This window comes from Empidonax traillii, unplaced genomic scaffold (assembly GCF_003031625.1).
Source record: "Empidonax traillii isolate 1590-97213 ecotype Southwest subspecies unplaced genomic scaffold, ASM303162v1 scaffold926:size687835, whole genome shotgun sequence".
In the NCBI taxonomy this organism is placed as follows: domain Eukaryota; kingdom Metazoa; phylum Chordata; class Aves; order Passeriformes; family Tyrannidae; genus Empidonax; species Empidonax traillii.
The window spans coordinates 48,085-66,019 of record NW_020956119.1 but is presented as its reverse complement, the minus strand read 5'-3'; the positions used below and the strand labels follow the sequence as shown (position 1 = coordinate 66,019).

At 38.9% G+C, this 17,935-nt stretch overlaps 1 protein-coding gene across 1 annotated transcript; it reads left to right on the top strand.

The window, feature by feature from the left end:
* Positions 1-7,425: 7,425 nt before the first annotated feature.
* On the top strand, positions 7,426-17,094 carry POMP (proteasome maturation protein). The gene is made up of 6 exons (XM_027903052.1): positions 7,426-7,467; positions 8,928-9,025; positions 9,952-10,012; positions 12,061-12,162; positions 14,854-14,947; positions 16,536-17,094. The coding sequence occupies exons 1-6, from the start codon at positions 7,465-7,467 to the stop codon at positions 16,601-16,603; spliced, it is 426 nt and encodes a 141-aa protein (XP_027758853.1). The 5' UTR covers positions 7,426-7,464; the 3' UTR covers positions 16,604-17,094.
* The last annotated feature ends 841 nt before the right edge of the window (positions 17,095-17,935 follow it).

The window sequence follows — 17,935 nt, the reverse complement described above, 5'->3', positions numbered from 1 at the left end:
GAGGTCTCAAACTAGAGGAACATCAGATTAATCACACATGAATTCCTGAAAATAATAGAAATGCTACAGAATAAAACAAGGTCTTTGACTAGAGACTACGATCTAGACTTTAGACAGCAACCTAAGTGCTTGCAAGTTAAAGATCTGCAGTGAAGACAAAGTCTGAGAATATCTTATGAAGCACCACTGTGAAGCAACTATGAAAAAAAGAAAATGTGATCCTACACTGTATGAGAAATATTGTATTACCGTAGCTGTGTAGGCACTGATGTGATCTCATCTGAAGCACTCCACAAAATTCTTAAGACTACTCTGTGAAATATAAAATTGGAGCATGTTCTGGGAAGGGTTGAAGGGTTTATCAAAGGAAGAGATGACCTGGAATCTTCATGTCCTCTTCACGGAAGAAGAACCACGTGAGCTAAAAGTAACCAGAACAAATAAGTATAAATTTCCTCTGAATTATTTCTGTCCAGACACAAAGTTTTCATGACCAGAACAATGAGGTTTGAGCACAACTTCCCAGAATAAGAACAGTCAGAGAAGAAGGAAGAAGAATGGGATCAAATTAACTTAATATTCAAGTCTATTAAGATGTTATGAAAATAATTATGTAGCACAGCTCTTTGTAACAGCAGTGGACAGGACACAATGAGCCAAGAGAAGCCCTTGAATCCAAATGTGATCCTATGTCGACCTCCCTCCCCCTCCATATCTCCCTTGAGCCCATATATTACTTTGATCTGCCCACTCTGATCCTTCATCACAAAGGTATTCGCACAAATTTACTCTCAGAGGAGGATATGACAGTCTGTCTTGAAATGTCCACTGTATATATTTCCCAAACCCTTTCAGGACTGTTTGCTTCTTTGAATAAATGGTTTGGGGTTTGTTTTTCCGGTAATATTTAACAACTTAAAAAAGTCTTTCAGAAGAAGAAACCACACAAGTTTTCATAGTTAATTTGCATCTTCTTTGTTCCAGTCTAAATAAAATTATTTAAATTTTTCTTCTTTTTTTTTCTTTTTTTTTTTTTAAAACATGGGTTGTCACTCTGAAGCTAATCCACAATCTTCCTTTGCAAAATTAGAGCTAAAAATAGAGAATTTATTTTCTTTCTCTTTAGTTTCAGTTCAATACATGAAATACAAAACTTTCTACAATACTGTAATGGGGTATGTTTCAGTAGCATTTTGCAAAAAAACTCACATTGGCTCTTTGCTGCAACATTCTGTACATGATAATTATAGAGTTGCCACTCTGATTTCACTGACAGCTTCTGTCACAAGCATGATGCTATATAAACTGTACAGGAAATCTCATTGTAACAAAGTTCCAGCAACACACATGCAGCAACTTTCAGCAATAAACTGGAGCATGGGAGCATGTTTTAAGCTCTTAGTATGACACACATAGCAAAAAAGTATTTAATGTCATAAAACAGGTAGTCATAAAGACTCAGAATTAGAGATGCAATGCAAAGAGCAAAAAAAGTTAAGCTCATTGTGTGGAAAGCCTGCAGTAAGGAAGTACTAATAAAATAATCAATGGAAAATGTATAATCATAGCTTTAAAAAAAAAAAAAAAGAAAAGAAAAAAAAGGAACAAAAATAAAATTCTCAATACATTATTTTCTCTGTAAAAACAATTAACTGCCAACATCCTTTACAATATAACAATATTGAAAGTAGTAAGAACTTTTCCTGAAGAAACACTGTAGCAGTTGCCCAGTACAAAATCCATGTTGCTCTTTTGCTCCAGCCTTGACTCAGTGAGCTCCTCTCTGTGGCATCATCCTACCCATGTGGAACTCCCTGAAAGTCAAGCAAGCTCCCTACAAATCTCAGAGCTCGTACACAAGCTTACTGTAAGCTATGACCTCTGTTTACCTACAAGCCAGCAAACTGCAGTTTTCTGTCAGAAATGAGTCATCGGATTTAAACCTAAGCCCAAGCTTGGCCAATGATAGGGAGGCTCTAGACCTGCTTCTGATTTTTGTGTCCAAACCTAGGCATATCTGGCTCACATCCTGAGGAATTCAACATATAATTGCCTTTGGAGTCTTGAGCCTTAACTATTTCTAAGCCAGCTTCCACCATGCCCTCTCATGCCTAATTCTTAATTAGCCCATTGTGGTTGGATCAGAAACTTTGTCACGATTTTGTTTTTAAAATGGCAGAAAATGTGCATAGAGAAATTTTTCTCTTGACAGTGTCTTAAAGGGAAAAGAAAAATTATTTTTAGTGATGCATATATTTTTGCTGTAAATGCCTATTTTCTGTGCAAAATGCCAACTTTCCAGTTTCGTGATTATGGGCTCATTTATTGTATTCAGCTGTAAGAGGAAATTATTGTGACTTCTGATTATCTTGCTGCTTAAGGAATATGGTTATGAGTCAGAGCAGCCTCAGACTCCCCTTTTGCTGCTAGGCATTTTGGCAAACTCCTGGGTGTTTTGTTTTGGTTTTTTTTTTTTCCCCTGTACAGTAGCAGGAATGGGAAGTAATGTTCCATTCAACTCTTTCAGCTGTGACTACTATTAATTATATTCAAGGTTTCCCTTAGGAAGACACTCTTACAGGAAATGTGCTCTTGGTCTCACCTATATGTGCAGAGTGGTTATGCTTCTGGGAGGCAAATCACTCCAGGCTAAGGGGAAAGACAAAAATGTTTTCCTGTGAATTCTCATGAGGGACCTGGTTTCAGATCTCAGCTGTCAGGCCCTGACTACATGAACACTGGCTAGGTTAAACATTGGACTCAAACTTAAGGATTAGTTTAAGATTAATATTGTCCAAACGAGGCAATGAAGTTTACTGATTCTTCCATTAATACGGAAATATGCCTACCAGAATTCCACCAAGTACTGCCCATGTAGCTTCAGCTGTTGCATATACCTCACTTTTTATCTTTCGACCTTGTAGCTTTTATAATTCTCGCAGCATTATGGGTGGAAGAGAAAAAGTACTCACAACCAGCCCCGAGCATCAGAGCGAGGACGAGCAGAGGCGCCTGGAGAGTGCCGAGAGAGGCAGGCGCGGAGTGTTTGGACACCGAGCACTCCCTAGTGACCGCCTGTCGCAGTGCAGCCTCCCGCTTTTCGGAGTCTGCACGAAGGGCGCATACAAGTCCGGATTCGCAGGATACAAACAACGGATTAGTGCAAAGAAAATAGTCCTAGACTTACAAAAGCACTGACAAGCTAAAAAATAAGTCATCACTTCAAGACAACAAGGACTCTTTTTTAATCCAAAGCACTCTATTTGGCTTACCAAAAGAGGAACTGAAGACACTTCCACAGATATACCGTCTTTTTACTTTAAAATTCACTAGTGACTTATAAATCAGATAACGGATTGTTAGTATTATTTCCCCACTAGATGCTACAGCACATTAAAAAAGTTTACATTTCATAGAGAGACACCAATGTATTCTTCTTTGTCATCTGTTGGACTGCTTGCTGCTTTTGAATCATGGTGATTGGGAAGTTTTGATCCAAGAAAATTCTATGAACTGTAGAGTTTGCTGGTAAACAAACAGGAAAAAAACCAACCTGCTTCGACAATATGTGGGATTTTTTTTTTTTTTTTTTTTTTTATCCCTGCAACAGTAACTTTTTTTCTAAATACTTTCACCAGCTTCAGGAAAGGGTGGGTTAGAGTCAGGGGTTTCCTGAGGCTTTTCAGAACATGGTTTTAACGTAGCCGTGTGTTCAGAAGAGCCCCTAGAGAGTCTTGTTTTGGAACACTCTGACGCCTACACATTATTATCTTTGCTACATTTTGCAGTTTTGTGTGAAATTTATTTTTAATCTTTAACAAAACATGTCCTTGTTTATCTTAAATTCAGAAAAGGTTTAATAAAGTAAAACAAAATAACTTTTAAAATAATTAAATTTACAATGAATGCCAAAACATAAAAGTATAAAGCAAGTTAACAAGAAAGGACTTCTTAAAGATCAAAGGAAATGTGTTTATTTGATTTGATTAAAAACAAATAAAAAGTACTTTCACTTTAACAAGTTATAACTGGCTGTTGACAGAAACCAGTGAAAGAGTTTCCCAGTCCCACAGGATAAGGGTTTTTTTCTGATAGAGGTTCACGTACTCAGAACAGATTGCCCACTGATATGTTAAAGGAATAAGATTTTGAAAAGTGACAAAGCTGCATCAATATTAAAAATTGTGGATACAAAAGCAAGTTTCCTTGGAGAACATACTCCTTTTGCTACTATTAAATAAGATTGGTGGTGTTAATCAATAGGTATTTCTATCTTTCATCCCTCTATACACAAGAGAGCTCTGGAGATGGTAGAGGTAAAAAGTACCGCTTAATTTAGTAGAAAGACAGGATATATGAGCTCAAAATCTGTTTTAACATAGCAGTAGAGTTCCCAGAAGAAATCTGATTTCTGTAGATCTCCTCTTCCACAGGCAGAAGAGGCTGGTATGGGGCAGCCTTTGCCCCATTTGCCTCTGTCAAGACAAGTTTTGAATCCATTGGATAAGTCTCTTCCAGAGGCGTCAACAGTAAATGTACAGGCCTCTCATGAAATAATGCCATGCTGGGATCCAGACAAGAGACAGCTAAGTAACTGAAACAGGAATATGCTTTAAGTCAGGCTGCCTAAAACTCTGTTTAATGAGGTCTTTTGTTTCTTAATACCAGTTTAACTACTAAAAAAGCACTTGAAAGGGTATGTTTTTTTAAAAAAAAGAGTAAACACTTTCCTAATTTCTAAAAGATAAAAGAATCCATAGTCTAAAGATCGTTTCAAGTCTCAGTGAAGTCCCCTAAATAAACCAAAATGACCAGATCTGACATTCCAAAAATGCTGTGGTAAAAAACATCCAGAAAATATTTGAAACAGTCATACATTTCAGACCTTCTCTACATAAAATGATGAAAAGAAATTCTTAAAAAAAGTAATAATTTGGAGGTTATCTTTAAAGGCAACACATTAAATTCTTCATCCTAAACAGAAGCAGGCATTTTTAGAGGAGCTAAGTAGTTATTTTCACACTAAAATTAGAGTGCCCACATACCCTTTTAAGAATGTTTACAGAAAAGAACAGCTTCTTTAGCAATCGCAGCCACTACATTTCACTTTCTACCCTGTTACCATCGGCCTGGAAGATGCCTTCAGGCAGACTCTCCAGACCTGCAGCCAGCAACACTCCCCGCGGGGCGCTGTGTGCCGGGGCCGCTGTGACTGGCGCAGTGCCTGCGGGCTCCTGTCTGCACTCCGGTCAGCCCGGTGCTGGTGGCAGCCTTGAAATCACCTCGCATCACCGAGGGCAGCCATGTCCTCTCCTTCGGAGCAGTCGACGAACTCGTCGCTCACCAGGGGCTCTCGTTTCTGATCAAAGGTTTGGTCAGCCCAACAACTGTTCGTATAACTTATATTAACTTGCAGTGGGGCAAGTAAAGAGAGGAATCCAGTCACTCACTGCTGAGATGCTCACTGTAAGGTCATTAAAACAAAGTTGCTTGTGAAAGAAATCAAGCCTTGCTCCAATTCGAAATACTTGGTAATCTGATGAGAAAAATATGTATGTGATTTGTGTTTGTGTCTGGAAGTTTTCCCTAGTGTGAAAGCCTTTAAAGGAAAACCAGTTCTTTCTTGCAATGTATGTTCTTTTATGTTATACAGCCTAGACTGTGGATTGCAGTGATGTCAAAAATGTACATGGAGTGATTGCATCCTGTCTGTGTCCTGTAAGAATGACTTTGAAAGTTAGATGTTTCATCTCTACAGTCATATCCTGATCAACAAAGTCAGTCAATAAATAAATACATTTAGTGACAAACCTAGCTTTTTCTGTAAGCTGCAGTTAAACAGGAACTTGATTTGTTTTTTGTATTCACATCTATTCTATAATAATGAATTCAGCACCACAATAATCAAATACCCATTATAATTATAAGATCAGAGAAACCTTTGTGGTACTCATTTTCCTAAAAACGATTTAAAAAGACCCAGTCCTCTATTCTCATTCTTTTGAAGTCTTTGCTTTAAACCTAAGACTTAAATACAAAGGGCCAGAACTGTGATTGAGAACATAGGATTTTTTTAAGAGGTGGATGGATTTTGCACAAGAAAGAGGAAAACAAAGTATAAAGTGTATAAATTTTTCAGTCATTTTTTTCCCAAATCTGAGTGCCATATATAAAATTCATATTTAAATATTGTGTTTCTATGCCAGATGTGGTGTTTAAATGCCTCATACAAAATTTGTAGCACCAGGGTAATTTGGGGCAAAATCTTAAAGGGTTGAATGAACTACAGGTCTCAGAAGAAATATATAAAATAGATATCCCAGACATACATCTGGAGCTATGCATTGAAATATGTTGAAAACTCTCTCTTGATTCAGAAAATCTTTCAAAGTTCTTTAAATGCAAGCTAATACTAATTCCGTTACTGTACAGTTACTGTGGCTATTAATACCTGTCTACTAACACAGCAGCTTTTATCCACCATTCTCAACACTTATTTCCAGAGATGAACCCACTTCAGGCCCCTCCTTGTTGTTCACTGACAGAAAACCAGGGTCCCAAGGGCTGCCTCAGGTCTCTGCCAGAGCAGCACACCCCGAACACTGAGGCTGTGTTTACCTCTGGAAGCATCACTGCCTGGTTTTACTGCCTCAGGCTGTCAGCACGGTGATGCTGTTGGTGTCGTCTAAGTAGCTTTTGCTGCCTCTGACTGTGGTCCAGCAGGAGGGGATGGGTTTGACCAAGAAAAGTCTCCACACCAGACACAACAACATAGCCACCCTGGTCTCCTATGGGAAGGTGTCAGTCAGCTCCAGCTCCTGCCCAGGGCCAGGGTGGTACCGAGACAGTTGAGTTTTGCTGGCATGTGGGAACAGCCTGAAGTCTTATCCTGGAGAAGAGGAAACTCAGGGGTGACCTTATCACTCTCTACAACTAACTGAAAGGAGAGTGTAGTGAGGTAGAGGTTGGTCTCTGCTCCCAGGCAACTAGGATGAGAGGAAACGGCCTCAAGTTGAGCCAGGCGAGGTTCAGGTTGGACGTTAGGAGGAATCTTTTCACAGTTAAACATCAGAATGGTCTGCCCAGGGAGGTGGTGGAGTCATCACCCCTGGAGGCGTTAAAGGAAAGACCGGACGTGGCACTTGGTGCCACGGTCTACTTGGCAGGGTGGTGTTCGGTGGGTTGGAGTCGACGATCTCGGAGGTCTTTTCCAACCTGAACTGACTCTGTGATCCTGTGAACGATGCCCCGGGAGCAGTAACGCCATCGCCAAGGAGGTCAGCGGGCTGGGGACAGGACCCGCCGAGCGCAGAGTCGGGCAGGGCTGACGGGCCGCCGCTCCCGGCCCCGCCCCTCGGCCCCGCTCGGCCCCGCCCACCCCGCGCCGTGACGCCACGCGCCGGGGGTGGGGCGGAAGTGGCGGGCGGCGGTGGCGGAAGTGGCTGCGCGCGTTGGGGGCCCAAGATGGTGAGTGCGGGCAGCGGGGCCGGCCGGGCCGGGGAGGCTGTGTTGGAGCGGAGCAGAGCGGGCCGGGCCGCACCGCACCGCCGTGCCCTTCATTGCCCCACCTTGCCCCCTCCTCCTTCCTCTCCCCTCTTGGTGTCCTCGGTGGCAGAGGGGCCGTGCTGAGTCACGGGGATCCGACGCGGCCATGGCGGGTTCCTTCAGGGGCGCGTGGCGGCTGTGGATAAAGCCCTTCTTCTGGGAGCGGGGCGGGGCGGAGAGCCCCGGTGGTACCCGGCCTCCTGCAGCCTGGGGGAGGGAGGTCACGGCTCGGCCTCCCGCAGTGGGCAGCGGTGATGGGACCACCTCAGATGGGCTGGGCACTAGTGGGACTCAACAGAATGTTGCTTTTGGGGAGTAATTTTGAGGAGTAATTAGTGATTTTTCTCCTTGCGTTTGAGTTTAACTTCGCTTTTCCTTCTTGTCACATCCCCTAGGTACTGTATCTCTTTAACGCTTTCACTTGCAGCAGTCTCAGAAAGGTCTGGTCAGTGTTGAGTGTGCGTAAAACAGATATACACGTAAAACAGATACTTTAGGGCTGTGTTACAGCTCTGATGCCAATGAAAGCCAATGCTTTAGTACAAAAGACCTTAACTGTAAGCGTGATTTTTCTGTTGGATCTGACAGTGCTGCCGGAGGAAACTCCTGCACTGAACAGCTCATTACTGTCACCTTCCAGAATTTATTCTGCATTGACCCATTGATGGAGCAATTTGTGTGAACAATCCTGTAATCACTTCAGTAAAATCGTGTGGGTTAGCTTGAAATTAGTGGTCTGGGTTAAGGTGGCTTTACTTAGGAAGTCTGTGGACTTCTGGTGTTCTGCTACAAATTGCTATTTTTCCTATGTTCTTTGTGCTAACTGGCATACTGGACTGCTTAAGTACACCTCGTCCTCTTTATGACAGCCTCAAACCAAGGCTAAAATCAGTTTGATCTTGCTTGACTACATCAGTATTGCAGTACATGAAGGAATGCTCAGACATGTTCCTTTCTGTCCTGTCAGCTTTCAGGACCTGCCACCTTCCTTTCCATCCCTGCAGCCTGGGGTGGGAACGAACAAGGGGTAGTTGTAGTTTCAGCTCTTTCAGCCAGATCCAAAAAATGTGTTATTAGGATCTTTAACTCCTACCAGACTCTCTTAAAGAATTCTAATATAATGTAGGGTTTGTGTTTTGGCGTTTGTGGGTTTTGTTTGGTTTGCTTTGGTTTTTTCGTTGTTTGTTTTTGTTTTTTCTTTTCTTTTTCTTTTTCCTTTTTTTTTTTTTTTTTTTCATAAGAGACTAAAAAGTCTAAGGCTTCCAGGAATACTTTAAGAAGTCTTTGAGCACTTTATTTAATTTGCCTGGCCTAATGGCCCATACAAAAGGGGTCTGGTTCTGTTAAAGTATACTTTATCTTTGCTTTTTTTGTTGTTCCAGAATTCCAGAGGCGCTGCTTCTCTGTTGAAGGATAGTATCCCACTTACTGACTTTTCAGCTTCAGGACCATTTGAAGGTCCTGATCTTCTGCGCAGAGGGTACGCTCTACTTTTACTTGTTGAATTGTGTCACTGACAATGGTGAACTTCAGATATAGGAAGAAAGTATGTGTTAATGTTGGCTTTTAAAAGAACTTTCTTGGAAGGGGTGTTGCAAAAGCTGTAGCCTGAAGTGCACGTATTTAATCAAATTCTCTTTTAAGCATGAATTTTCTGTGAAATCTCATTTCAAAAAGTAGGTAACATTAACAGACTTTTACCTTTATGATGCTGTTCTTTACAAAAGAGACAAAGTATTAATAACTGTGAAATATGTGCTGCTTTTAGTATACATGTATGTAAGTCTGCCTTAGCACCGTGGGAAATGGTTTAATTTCAGCATTGGTATGAAAAGTAGAAATAATAAAGTCAAAGGAGTGGGTTTGGGGTTTGTCATTTTACGTAAGTGCAAAACTATTTAGATTGGTTATTTGTGTCTTGGATAGTGAATCTGAAATAAGCTCATGGAGTTTTAAATGTCAGTAATACAGCTGAGTGGTGGGGGAGATATGTACAATATTCCATTTCAAAAGCTTGGAGACTTTAAAGTAAGATAAAAAATAGCTTGGACAAAATTAGATCCATTATGTTTTAATTTTTTAGTATTTTTTCTATTTCTGAATGGAACCAAGGAAGAAACACTATCATTCTGTTTTGTCAAGCATAAAGGAAAAAGAGTTCCTGAAATTGGAATTCTTTTTCTTCAGATAGTGCTCTAGTTACAGGTCTTATTTGTTATTTCACTATTAAGCTTCTTTTTCTTAATTTTAGTTCAAACTGTGCTAATTGCTAATTATGTGTCTCTGTGGGATTTGTAATCTGAGATTAGTTTCGGAATGCAATTTAAAAAACATCCCAATTCATTTGAAGTTAATATTTTTACTGTTTTATGTTTTGTGGGTTTGTTTTTTTTTTTTTTTTTTTAGTTTTACAAGTGTGAAAAGTGAATTGTTGCCCAGTCACCCACTGGAGCTGACAGAAAAGAATGTAAGTATAACATCAAGTGTAGCCATCTTCACTGTTGGCTAATGATGAAGTTTAAATTAAAAATGCGGTAACCTGGACTGCTTGTGCAGTAATAAGTAATGAGTAGAGTCTTGTCTTTTAACAGAATAAAGATATTCAAAATAGTAACATATTTTTTGATACAAATAACGTTTTTGATAAATTTATTTAATGTTAACCTCATACTTATGACTCTCTCCAAGTATATAAACAGGCTCCCAAGTAGGGATCTGTGTACTGAGGTACAGTCTCTATAGGTAGGTGAGAGACCCACCTGGCACCTCTGGAAGGCTGATTTTGTCTGAAGGTTTACCATGTATCTTTGTTTTCAGACTTTGTCTCTGAACATGTATGTATTTTTCGATAAATTAGTTGGTCTCATCTAGACATTTTACACATACAGTCTGTCGTGAGGGTGTGTGGTCTTGTCTGGCTTAGTCATCACTTGTGGACCATTAGGAGTGGTCTGTGGAAGGTAAAGTGGGATGACTTGACGACCTTGACAGCTGATTGAGCCTGAATGTCCTCTCTAGTGCCTCTTTTGTCAGCAGAGAGGATATGATGTGTCTGATATATAAAAATATCCTGAAGCAAAGACGGTACTTGGATCTAGTGCTCCAAATTGCTAAGTTAAGCAGCATGACAAGGTCTGACTGTAATGTCTAATATATTCTAATTTTAACCAGTGGTAGTGTTGCCTTGTGTTACGAGGATGATATTGTGATTCCACCTTTATGAGCTTATTTATAAATACTATAAAGGTTTCAGAGCTATTTGTCAGTTGCTTTTTTTTTTGAACTTCTGTAACCTAGTTTTTGACTCTGTTCTTGCTATATAAAACCTGCATAGTTAAAAGATCACCTGCTAGAGAGACAAAAATGCATAGAAACAATTAAAACAGGCAGTGTGATCCCCTAAGAAGTATTCAAATCTTCTAAATTGTTTCTCCCACATTTTGTTTGGTTAGTTTTTCTGTAAGCTTATGGCCAATTTATCTAAGAATTATTTTCATGAATGGGAAAAGACCTACCTTAGGCTGAGATAGCTATGATTTTTATTGCCATAAATGTTATAAAGGTCATTCAGGTAGCACTAGTAGAAACATATAGTTTCTGCTATCCAGAGATCCTTACCTTTGGAAAATAAAAGAAATGGAAAAATAATGTGACCAGAATTAGAAGTTTGGGTTGAGTAATATAATCAGTATTTTCTGCTGACTTTTGAAAAGCATTCGTATATGCTGTTACGAAGAAAATGCTTGTTGCACCCTTGGCTTGCATTTTCCTGTTGGTTTTTGAGGTATCTTCTCATGTATGGGTTGATGTTCTCCATTAGTAGGCTTTTGTCATGGTGATTGAGTACAGATTTCAGGATAAGAGATTTTTATTTTATGGGTTATTCAAGCTCAAGCTTACCATTAAGTATAACTTACTTTGGTGAACTTCAGTATTGGTGAGCCAGCACTTTTTCTTTAAAAGACTGTGTACTAAATAGATTTTCTTTGTCTTACTGATCAGTCTTAAAGCAGTTGGTAAAATTATGAGCTTACATTTGTTTTCAGAGTCATACAGAGTATAACTGGTGCTCTGTCTTCCTACTTGATCAGAAAAAAGGTATATCAAGTATTTTCAAGTAGTCTTTGATGGCTAACAATGACATCAATTGTGGCTTTTAAGTTTGTGATCTTTAAACCAAACTTAGCTTCCTATTCATGCGGACAATGTGGTAGTCAAGTAGCGCAAAACTATACCACTTGGTGGTGTTACATGTCCTGATTATCAAAAATAATATAATAAGATTGGTACTGTTAATTTGGAATAAAATCCAGCAAAAAGCAATTTTAGTTTTGTAAAATAAATCTTACTGCATCACTGTCTTTCCCATACATTTGAGACACATTATGATATCATTGAATTTTTACATACAAATTTAGTAAGCAGATTCATTTCAGTAGGATGTCACAAATCTCTTCTATGGCTGTACTTGAAAGTAACTTTTTCTAAAATAAAAATCAGTGTTGTTTGTGACAGTTCCAGTTAAATCAAGATAAAACAAACTTTGCCACGCTGAGAAATATTCAAGGAATCCATGCACCTTTAAAGCTGCAGATGGAATTCAGAGCGGTGAAACAGGTAAGCATTTTTATCCAACAGGTATAACTTAAACCACTTGAAAAATGTTTATTTTGGAACATGCTTTCAATAGAGACATCTTTCTTTGAGATACCCAGTGTTTCCAAAAGAAATTAATTCACTGGACTGCTTTTATTAAAACCAACTAACCAAACAATGCAATTAATAGTTTTCAGAAGAGTCAATATGCTAAAGCCTTTCAGCTGCTGTTCTTTTATTGGTTATTTGGTAAAGTGGTAACTTCCCAAGCTTTTCAGTGGACTAGCTTCCTGTCAGCCTTCAGAGGAAAACAGGAGGAACTGAGTAATAATTTCTAAAATTAATACTCTCTTCTGTGGAAATGTGGCTTTCATGGGAACGAATCTCTGCACCTGTAAGGAAAAGAGACTTGGAGGTCTGAAGTAGATAGTGATTTGGGAGGGGATATAGAGGTAATGTGAAACCTGAAACAGAGAATTTGCTATGTGCTTATTGTTCCGCAGCCTTTGTTGTTAGATCAAGGGAGGTCTACAGGGAATTAAGTTCAAAGGTTTTAACTCTGAATTGAGAAGCTGAGTCTGTCTCCTTTTCCTTCTTTGCTCCTAGGATGGAGAGTAGCTGGAGAGAGGCTGACTTTGTACCTTAGGAAACTCAGAAAGTTCATTGGTCCTAGTAAACTTTTTTGGCTTGTTGAAAGTTGTCAAGCTATTAAGAGTTGGTTTTCCAAGTGAGTTAGAGCAATTTTTTACTCCCAGTGCTCAGGTGCTACTGAACCACAGTGAACTGCGTTTAAACTTGGCAAAAGTTACTGGTCCCAAAGATCTGAAAATCAGATGGGATGTATGAAAACATCTCTTGGTCTCAGCTGTGCTGTCTTGTGAGGAAAAGTCTTTTCCCTAACTTGAATTAGCATGTTGTAGAAAAGGAGGGAGGTGAGGCTATCCTGCTAGTGTGTTTCCACAGATATTTTTGGGGGGATGGGAATTACGATGATTAGAAGGCTTTCCACTTCCAGATTCATGTTGGGTATACGAGTACTCTTGTGATTTACTTTAAGATATTTACTGGAATAGTGAATTTCTGACAGTTTTACTATTGGTGATTATGGAAATCTTGGACTTATTTTGTGTGTAGAGATACGATAATTTTATGGTTGAAAAATATGTCCATGGTATAACTGAAGTATCTCTATTAGCACTGAATGTAACTCTTAAGTACAGATACGCCCTTCCTGGAATATTTAGGTTCTAAATGCTGTATGTGCCACTTGAAATTTTTTTGGTAATTCTGTGCATGAAGGGTACAGAAGACTGTTGAAAGTAACTGGGAGTGGACTTGAAGCTTAAGAATTGGTAGGGATCAGAGAAATAATTATGATTTTTTGCAAAGATTAATTGCAAAGAGGATTATGTTTGAATGTGAAAATCAATATAGCTCTTCCACTTGCATTCCTGACTTATGTCAGAGATGTAGTTTCTAAACTCTGGAGCTGTAAAAGTCCAGCCAGAAGCTGCTGGCTCACAGGATTGGCTGTGAGTTTTACTTTAATATATAGATACAGAGTTCTTTAATACCTTGAGATAGCACCAAGAGAATAAGCCATGGACTTGTTTCTAAGAAATTTCTTTATTTATTTAGGTGAGTAAATAAGGGGACTTGGACAAAGGTCAAAAGCACAAGCTAGACAAAATGTTTCACCACAATACTGACTCAGCATATACTGTTAATCCACAACACTTAAATCAAAATGCAGTAACCAATTCCACAACACTTAAATCAAGATCCAATCCCTCTGTCCTCCTAAGCATCAAGAAAGGAATAAAGAAAGAGAAGCAGAGGGATCAAGAAGAAAGAATGAGGAAGAGGGAGAGAGATTATAGAGCTACCTCCAAAGCCTTGTAGAAGACCAGTTCTTGCATGTCCAATGGCAGGCCAGGACATGAGGCAAGCACATGCCCTTGGTTTTATCTGCTCTGGTCCCTATGTCCATTCCCTCCAGGTGGGGTCTCTTACTCATCAGCCACTCTGGGAGTTCCAGGTCAGGGTGAGAGGCAGTGTCCCTACCAGTCTGAGCCTGGCTTAGGGGCTCCAGGATGTGTGGTGTTACAGTTTTCCCAGGCTGTTTGTGACTCGCAGCTACTCCAGGGCTTCCCCATGTGGGCTGCAGGGGTGCCATGAGGGATATGACGTGACGCCACCCCACCTCCTGTGAGGTTTGACCCATCACTTGCCCCTACACACACACACACACACACTCTCCACAAGTTGTTTCTGACCCAGTAACTGATGTGGTGTCTTAACAGCATCAGTTGCCCCAATACTGACTGCAGGGTGTGGACGTGTTTGTTGCAGTGAGCCTCCCCAGCTTAATGTAATCTTTACAGAAGAGAAAGAAAGCACGTCTTTTTTTTTTTTTTTTTAAAGCACAGTATTTGCTGTAGTAGCTTTTTTTTCACTGCAGTGAAAGCTAAAAATCTATTGAAAGGCTGCTCTTTTCCAACAGAAAGATGAACAATAGAAGATGGTGGTGTTAGTTGGTGCTAGGTTTTGCTGCCTATGTGTGCCAGTAGTTCTCTTATTTCAGCATTGTTTTTAAAGGAAGTAACAGCCTGTTGATTTTCCTCAGTCACTTCAGACTGAGGAGTCCAAATATGAACCCTTCCAATTTCAGACTTGCAGAAACTTGAACTTTTGCTTGAACTCTTCTTACAGGTCCAGCGTCTCCCATTTCTTCACAGTTCAAATGTGGCATTGGATACTCTGAGGGGAAATGATGAATGCATTGGTTTTGAGGACATCCTTAATGGTAAATACATTCTGGTTTTAGTGTTATGGAAACATTTAAAAGCAAAGTATGAGACATGTAAAGTTCTTTGCCTCTATGGAACAAGAGAATTAAACTTACAAAATACAAAAACCAGAATTAATTCCTAAAAGCAAAGAAGCACTGGGGAAGGAGAAACAAATGTGCTTCAGGTGCTAATTGTGTTACTTTGAAATACTGTGTAAGCCAGTATTTGCTTGTAGGCTGGGTTTCTAAAGGAGTAGAAGATTATGCACTTATGTTGTATGCCTGTTTCCTCAGAAACTTTTAACTGCTTGTGCAGATTTTGAGGAGCAGAGGTTACAAATATACAACTTTTTTGTAAGTTTTGTAATTAAAAAGAAAGAAAGGCTAGAGGGGAGATACGTAACGAATAAACCAGAGACTTCCTCAAATTAACACAATAGGTTGCAGTTGTGTGGTGGTCTGGTGACTGTCACTATGTGTGGAATACAATAAACCTGGAAAAAAGTGTTTTAAAGAAATTATTTCTTTCTAGTTGGTAGTTAAGGACACAGAAGAAGGGAGAGAGTATTTTGACGTGCGATTGGAGAATGAACGTAGTTGGGAACATATGAAACTGGAAATAATAAAGGAATAAATAGGAATCTAGAGGCATGAGGTAAAATTCTGAGATGGATATACAGGGATCAAGGGAAGGAATCAGGCTACTGTGGTTCAGCAGGGGCAGAGCAATGTTGAACATAATTTATAGGAAGTTGGTTATTTACCATTGCTCACAACAAGCTGTTAGATGCTTACAGAGTGCTGATGAGTAAGTGGGTTACAAGTGTTTTTGTTAAGGCTCTACTTACCAGCTGAGACTGGATTAGGTATTTTTATTGTCTCAGGAGGAATGAGAGGCTTTAATATGTCTTATTTACACATAATATTTAGACAAAATTACTTAAAAGGAAAACACTCGGATACACTTACAAAGAAAGTGGTATTTCTTCTGAAGTGCAGTCATAACCTGCCTTCTGGTCTTGATTTTTATTTTTAATTTTTTATATGGAAATGAAGTTCATACTATCAGTATTGGTCTCTTTTGTGTTCTCTATACAGTCCTTGATAACCTTTGAGTACAGAGGCTAATGTCAACCATACTCTACAGAATGGAGGGAATATTTAAGAGTATAGAATTTTTGTGAAACTAGGCAGTTGGGTGAAGAAGAGAAACCATGAGTATATCCCAACTAATGGAAGGGAGGAGTGTGAGCTCCTATCGCACAGAGAAGCTGTATTGGAAAGTATAGGGCAACTGTGGAGAAAAGCTTCTATCAGACTTGTTTTTTTAAACACATAACTTGATCAGCCTTGAGAATCAGGCTGCAGGAGCCTGTGCTTATGGCTGGGTTTTTTTGAAGCATGCATGTCTCTTTATGATGAGATATATATTTGTTATCTGATCAATGCTTTGGGTAGAGACAAGTCACAGAGCTGCATTGTGCAACACTGTTAAAAATCAGACAACTGTTGCACTAAGTGTTAAAATGTTTTTATTCATAGTTACTGATGGTCTTTGTACCTTAGTAAAAGCCTCATGCTGTCAACTTTTTTTTTTTTCCAGATCCTTCACAGAGTGAGGTTATGGGAGAACCACACATGATGATGGAGTACAAGCTTGGTTTATTGTAACAAAATATACTCCACAAAAATGTTTTGTGTGTGTCTTTCTACTGCAGATCTAAATACATGATACTAAATTGACACTAACAGTGTTAAACAGTCCTACAGTTGTCATTTGCCTTCCTTGGTGAAAAGGCACATTAAATGTTTAAAATCTGTAAACTGTTCCGTGCTTATCAATCAAGTAAATGTCCTGTAACTAGGTAGTTTAAATGTCTTTTCATACACTGCTCAGGACAATAGCTTCTTAAATATGGAAATGCTATATATGTACACAAGAAATCCAAAAATACCCATGCATTTGAAAACTGACTGCTGTAGGTTAATGCATTTAATGGCAGTTCTCGTGAAAGAAATTAGGAGGGAAAGAAAGGTATTTTCCATTGAGTAACTCTTTGTTCATGCAAATTTCCATACACTTTTTAAACTATTGAATAAAAGTTTGCTATAAATGCTCTTGTGTTCCAAAATATATTTAATCATAAATCAAGCATCTCTTACCCATAACACAGTGTTGTTACTGCAATATTTTTAAAGATCTTTAACATCTGCACTGCCAATGTAATCCTGCTACATACATTTTTTTCCCCTCTTGACAGTTGTTTATGAGGGAGTTATTAAGCCTTTGTGTAGAATTGGAAGTATTGCTGTAAGAATAGAGTAAAGATACAGATTTTTTTCATTTGTGTCCCTGAAAGGATATTCTGGTTTCTGAAAGTAGAAGCAAATTCCACTTAGAGTTTAAAGAGATGTTTTAAAATCTTATTTGTGAACATAGTCCAAAAGAGCACTCCTAGGTCTAGGTATTTTAGTAATAAAAAAGAGTGCAGTACCTAATAAAGCTGCTGTAGTCAGAACATAAAGATACGGTGGTACAAATAAATAATTATTTGTATGTTTACAAAAATCAGATCTTAATTAAGGGAGCATGAGAGATCTGCACTTAAATACGCCTTTTAAAGGATCAGACAACTGAAAGGGGTTTTGTGTGCCCAAGTTCTCTTTTTTTATTAAATTCAGGTTGTAACAGTTATTTCTAATGTCATACAGGTGTATATGTCACATATAAATCCTGCAAGGCAACTAGTATGTGGCATATTAGAAAAAAAGTCTGCAGTTTGAAAAATGTTATCTTTTGGCATATGTGGGGAGCTTGAAACAATATTTCTAAGACAGGAACTCTTTATTCAGAAGGTTTCAATGACTTGGTTAAATTTCAAAGTGCACTTAGTGTTCTGTGTAGATAATTTTAGCAGAAATATTGCTATAAACCTTTTCACAATTGCAAATATCTCTTTTGCTTTTCAGTGGGCTTATAGCTGCTACAAATTCCCTATCCAT